This window comes from Glandiceps talaboti, chromosome 12 (genome assembly GCF_964340395.1).
Source record: "Glandiceps talaboti chromosome 12, keGlaTala1.1, whole genome shotgun sequence".
Taxonomy (NCBI): domain Eukaryota; kingdom Metazoa; phylum Hemichordata; class Enteropneusta; family Spengelidae; genus Glandiceps; species Glandiceps talaboti.
This window is the reverse complement of record NC_135560.1, coordinates 11208411-11214485: the sequence shown is the minus strand read 5'-3', so window position 1 is coordinate 11214485 and position 6075 is coordinate 11208411. Positions and strand designations below refer to the sequence as shown.

Genomic DNA, 6075 nt, shown 5'->3' with positions numbered 1-6075 from the left:
TGGCCTGGGGGGACGCGAGGAGAGTTTTTATCGCTGCTATGTGTCTGTTTGGAGATCTTCCCCAGTACTGCTTAAGTTTGTTTTGGTTCTTTTGAGGGCTATCTATATCTTTGCAGGCCACAATTTCAATAGCTTTGTACAACTATTAGTAAGTTTAGTGTAACTTGAAGTCAGTTATGTACACACAGTTGTTAAGCACAACAAAGGTAAGGTTAAAGGTTTCATTTTATTTGCGTGTTTTGGTGACGTGTCGCATTGAATGAACAGAAGACGATTTTAGTTTTTCATAATATACCATTTCGAATATTTTTTTTTGCCAGGTGGTTACTGAACATCTGTTTTGAGTTGAGCGAAATTGATCGTGATGGGATGTGGGAGCTCATTGAGACAATCTTTCTCCGGGTCTACTTTACACAGTCCCAGAAATAAGTCGGAAAATAACGGAATCACTATTGGTGCCAGTCAGATCAACGGGAATGTCCAGAATAACGTATCTCAGGGTTGTCACATATCAAAACATATTACAGAAACATCTAAGTCCCTGACTGTCCCTGAAAACGGTCAGTATCTACATGACAGCCCACCCCGTGGTAACGCATCTAGTAGAAACACTACCACTGATTGCACCCGTCAATGTCTCCTTGGCGATGATGGAGAAAACCATGGCGACAGTCTGGAACACAGCCAGTCTCCGTCAATGGACACTTTTCTTCTTAATTTTCGCAAAGACCAAAATAACAACAGTACTAAAGAGGTTGACAGATGTTACAAAAAACCTATCTATCTGAAAACGGAAGATACGTTCTGTGCTGGTAAACAACAACTGATTCCAGATTACACTGTCATGAAACGAATTGATATGCATGCTTTCAATGTGAGTAAACTTACAATATCAAGACTTTGGCAAGAATGAGAGCGATGAGAAAGGTATGAATGTATGAAGAGAGAGAGAGAGAGAGAGAGAGAGAGAGAGAGAGAGAGAGAGAGAGAGAGAGAGAGAGAGAGAGAGAGAGAGAGAGAGAGAGAGAGAGAGAGAGAGAGAGGAGAAGAAGGACGGTTGTGAGAGAAAAAGAAGATTGATGGGAAGATCTGTGAAGAGATATCAAGAGAGGGTGGGACTGGGTAAGAAAAAAGGAGATATGCCACGTACAGAGGGGAAAGCTGTATCGTCGATGTATATTAGGTTATCATTTGAATCCTTGAATGAGTTTCCCAATTCGATACTTTAAAAAAATGTGGTTATGCATTTTCCTTGTGACAGACTCCAACTCACCTAAAAGACAACCACGAACAATTGGTTGGTTATCTTATTCAACACTGTGCAAACGATCTGGAAAAAGTGCGGGTTATTTTCCGTTGGGTTTTGGAAAATGTGCGGTACGACAGACTCAACTTTGAAAGAGGTACAACTCACCTGATTGATACTTCTCCAGAGGGCGTGATTCGACATGGAAGAACAAACTGTGTTGGCTACACGAAGACATTTGCCTACCTCTGCAAGTAAGTCTTACGCCAATATTTATATATACTACACATAGTGCCAACACACCTTTATATTTGCAAACCATCGGTTTGGGAAAAATTTCAATTTCACTGTTGTAATTAAGAACAACAGATCAATGATGCCTCTCAAAGAAGAGTCTTCTATTTACTGCGCCTTCGCACTTTGGTTGTACAGGAGTTGCCAGTGCAAAGATAATCATTATGAGCTTATGAGCTCATTACTATTCATTCAAATATTAATATCAATTTTGGTTTTCCTCATAGACTAGCTGATATTGAGTGTAACTATGTCAGTGGAGCATGTAAAGCATTCGCCGCAAATTACAGACCAGGATTCGAATTTCCCATACCTCTGATAGGATGCAGATTGACGCATGCGTGGAACAAAGTTAAGATATATGACAAGTGGTATCTCTGCGATTGTACCTGGGCAGACAGAGAGTGTGACATGAATGGTAAATTCCGTATTGTTTTGTTCGAGTGATGGACGATACAGGAATCTGTGATTTCAACAAATCATTATAACAAATAATTTCTTGCTATTGCACTACTGTTAATGTTTAAGTTTATGACCTAATGCGTCGAATCAAAATGGGATGTTTTGTTGAATCAGTTTGAACAGCTGAAATATACTTTCAGTAAATCAATAAAATAGTTATTTGACCAAATATTTGAATATTTATACATGTACCTTGGTTGAGATGTTATGATGACGACTACAGTACTACTGACAGAAATGTATAATCGTGACGTTTCTGGGCACGAATATCTCGAGCAAAAGACATGTATACCATGTATTGCAAACGTTAGCGAGCATGATATGAATGGTGGTGGTGGTGGTGGTGGGGGGGGGGGTGAATCAACACCGGCGATATCCCCTTTTACATATATCTCAGACACTACAGAGATTTGCGCATATATTGACAGCTTTTCTCAAAATTTCCTTTGCTTGGTACATTTTTTTTCCCAGATGTGACAGATATTCGTGAGAGGATAGAGAAAGGAATGGCAGAAGATTATTTTTTGGTGGATCCGGAGTTACTTCTTGGTAGTCATCTTCCCATTGCAGACTTTACAGATGGCGTGACAGACGTCGAAAACCAAATGGTAAAGCAGCCCGTTTGTGATATACAAGCCTGGTCCAGAACGATGGCCCATGGCGTTGGACGTATCCTCTTTAAAATGACTCTCTTAACGGAAGATCAAGCTGTCGTGAAGGCAGACTCAGATAACAGAGCAGTGATTCGTCTCAGGTCACCTTATCCAATGGAGTTCTGGAGTAACATGCTCGATTGTAAGGGAAAAGAGGATTTTGGAAGTAAAAGTGTGATTATATCTGTTTTAGACTGCATTGTTACGGTTGACATTTTCCTCCCATATCCCGGAGAATACCGCTTTGGTCTTAGATGTCGTCCGCTGTATTCAGATGAACAACTCCAGAGACGTTTCCATGTTATAGATTGCATCGTAGTCGGAGAATCACAGAAGCGAAATATTCCCATAGATCTAAATGGACATCATCACTGGGGACAAAGTTTGGAATTTCTAGAGAAGGGCTTTGCAGTTGTGAGCCACCGGACCCCAATCATTGATGTAGATGGGAGAGTAGATATTGTCGTGGCCCTACCCGAAAAAGAACTAATCAAGTACAATTTGACTCACGTGTCCAACCAATTAAACCCTGGGGCAGACAATAAGTATGTTAACATGGATAGGAAAGAAGGCGCCGTGGTTTTCAATCTTGTTTTGCCACCTAATGGAAAGTTCACATTGGACTTGTTGATAAAGTCAGGGGAAGACGGAACGTGGAGACAAGCTGCTGGGTATTTGGTTAGATGTCTGTAATAAGCCTACTTGATGTACGTCTGTTAAAGTTCAGAGCAAAATAATGTTTAACCTGACTCTAGAAAAAAATGATGCTGAAACAAGATTCTGAAGTTACCATCTCAAGATTCACCAGCAAAAAGACACTACTGTGTTATGATGTGCAAATTTCTACGTGACGGTAGTAAAACATTATATTATATTGGTGTACAAAATGATTCTGTGTAAGTTCTCGGTTCTCTTGGTGTAAATTCGACACTTTGTCATTTGCTTGTACTTATATGTTATACGACAACTCACTACTTTCCCTCAATTTAAATTTTCAAAGCCGATTCTTTTTTTCCGTATATAATAATCACATATTATTGAAATAAAAAAGGTTAAGTAAGTATGCGTATGGCAACAAAATCTCGGGTATCAGCGAAATCTCGAGATTGCGAAATGATGTTTGGAAAAGTTGGCAGGCTATAACAATGTAATTTAGGTATCCGTCCAATAATTATTATTATTATTATTATTCTTTATTTCAGGCCAGCGGCCCATACAAATAAAAAGAAAAGAAAAAGCACTAAAATGTAACACTGAAGTGAAAACCTTCCATAAATTAAAGTCTAAAAAGTACAAAAAGCACTAATAAAGAATTGACCTAAAGTGTTTCCAAAAGTTAGAATGGAAATAGGAATCAGAATGTACACAACAATAAACTTAAAATTGATACCAGTGTGTGCTTATATGTATGTATGTATGTATGTATGTATGTATGTATGTATGTATGTATGTGTGTGTGTGTGTGTGTATGTATGCATGTATGTATGTATGTATGTATGTATGTATGTATGTATGTATGTATGTATGTATGTGTATGTGTGTGTGTGTGTCTGTATGTATGTATGTATGTATGTATGTATGTATGTATGTATGTATGTATGTATGTATGTATGTATGTCAACCCTACTACACGTACTTCTTGTGAGAATAGTTGCTAGAACAGAGAGAACGATCCAGTATCATCTGATTACGGTATCGAATAGCCGGGTACCCGGACCCAGTGGCAGTGATACCGCCAGCTCTCGAGATGAATGAACTCATGCATGGATTATGCAAATAGGCAGCTGCATATACATTATGATAACCGTTGTTAACCCCTGTATAGATTATGTTAACGTAACCAAGGTACGAACGAACAATCAATATTTCCTCATTAGATCTTGACTATTTGAAATCAAAAGTACTCACGATCCCTGAGCTAAAGTGATGTTGGTGTCACTTTGACCTATACCTAACCTACTAGTAATACCTATATTCTGGAATACGTTTGTCACCGAAAACACATGAACAACTCTACCCTGCAATTGCAAAGACGACTGAACAACACAGCACACATGTACACTGAATAACATTGACTTTGGCCAACTGAGGTCCATAGCAATACGACAACCCGTGTTGATCTAACGTCTACAACATAGCGGTAGGATCACCTCGTCCATAGATACAGATAGTTGGTACTTTACGCGAATTAAATATGGCGACATGCAGGTGAAAGAGGTACTAGGTATATTTGGCTCCAGTCCACTGCATACACCTAGTGGTTGTGATTGAGTTAACCGAAGTTTGAAGAGAGGCCACTGAACGTAAGTTAGCTTCTAGCGTTCTGGTTCTCTCCTTTATATTTTTATATTTACTTTGAAGTATTTAACTATGTTATTGTTTTACTCAATCATAGTATTCACTGTTCTTCATGGCAAGTCGTTCACTAAGACATCTATGATATTATAAGTCGTACGCTGTGTTTTATTGTTATTCAAAAAGACTACCTTGTCTGTAACACAACAACAAAGAAACAGTCTGGTGCAACTGTTGCGCAATAATTCATCTAATGTGTTTGGGTTTGGAGTTCTACTGTACACATTTGAGAGACTACGCCTCAGCCATGCACGTCATAGGGGATTCCAACGGATATGTTCCGCCACCAGTGGTCCCGTGTCTAGGAAGGGTACGGATGTCGACGTGACCATAGACACTGTCTATGATGTAACTCGAAACTGTTATAAAACCATGTGGTATTATGGTTACGGTTACAATTACATTTTGCATTGATCTTGTTTACCTCTGCAACTTGACACGACCTGGCTGTACATTCATCCCCCACTCGCAAACGTAACTCTGTTGGCGCTGTTTAGGTGAAAGCTGACGGCCGGGGGAGTACTAGAGGACTGCCTATGGCAATCTGCTCTATCTTTTTTTGACCGCCTGTTAGTACATGTTGATTCGTTTATGCAATACTCTGCCGCTTCTCAGTTCTCCATCACACCACAGAAACTGCTATGATTGTTTGCTCACAGACCTTTTCGTGTAGGGTCTATGGTTTGCTACACATGGATGTTACAAGCACACCATTTCGAAATTAGGAACCAAAGATAATTAACATCAATATTAAAAACCTCAGCTAGTGTTGAAGTAGGATAATCACCTATCGCCTTGATATATATAAATCATCAATTTCACCCCCACCCCCACCCCCACCCCACCCCAAGAAAGAGTGGGGAGATTCTGATAAAATCTTTTTTTGGAAATCATTTACCAAAAAGAAAAGAAAAGAAAAGAAAAGAAAACATTCAAGTGTGTTTGCGACTTCGGATTTCTCGTATCTCAAGTACACAAATACAAGAGTCTTTCTGCGTTCTGTTCTTATCGTCGGAGTGTCGGGGACGATCGCAGTGAAAATATTTAATAGGCTAAATAGAATAA

General features: G+C 39.3%; 1 protein-coding gene across 1 annotated transcript; it reads left to right on the top strand.

Moving 5' to 3' along the window:
- The first annotated feature begins 364 nt into the window (after positions 1-364).
- Positions 365-3348, top strand: LOC144442916 (kyphoscoliosis peptidase-like). The gene is made up of 4 exons (XM_078132291.1): positions 365-874; positions 1262-1500; positions 1768-1958; positions 2474-3348. The coding sequence occupies exons 1-4, from the start codon at positions 365-367 to the stop codon at positions 3346-3348; spliced, it is 1815 nt and encodes a 604-aa protein (XP_077988417.1).
- Positions 3349-6075: the final 2727 nt, after the last annotated feature.

Coding starts and splice junctions, on each gene's coding strand:
- LOC144442916 (XM_078132291.1), top strand. CDS start 365: ATGGGATGTGGGAGCTCATTGAGACAATCTTTCTCCGGGTCTACTTTA. Junction 875..1,261: donor TTGATATGCATGCTTTCAAT/GTGAGTAAACTT, acceptor TCCTTGTGACAG/ACTCCAACTCACCTAAAAGA. Junction 1,501..1,767: donor ACATTTGCCTACCTCTGCAA/GTAAGTCTTACG, acceptor TTTTCCTCATAG/ACTAGCTGATATTGAGTGTA.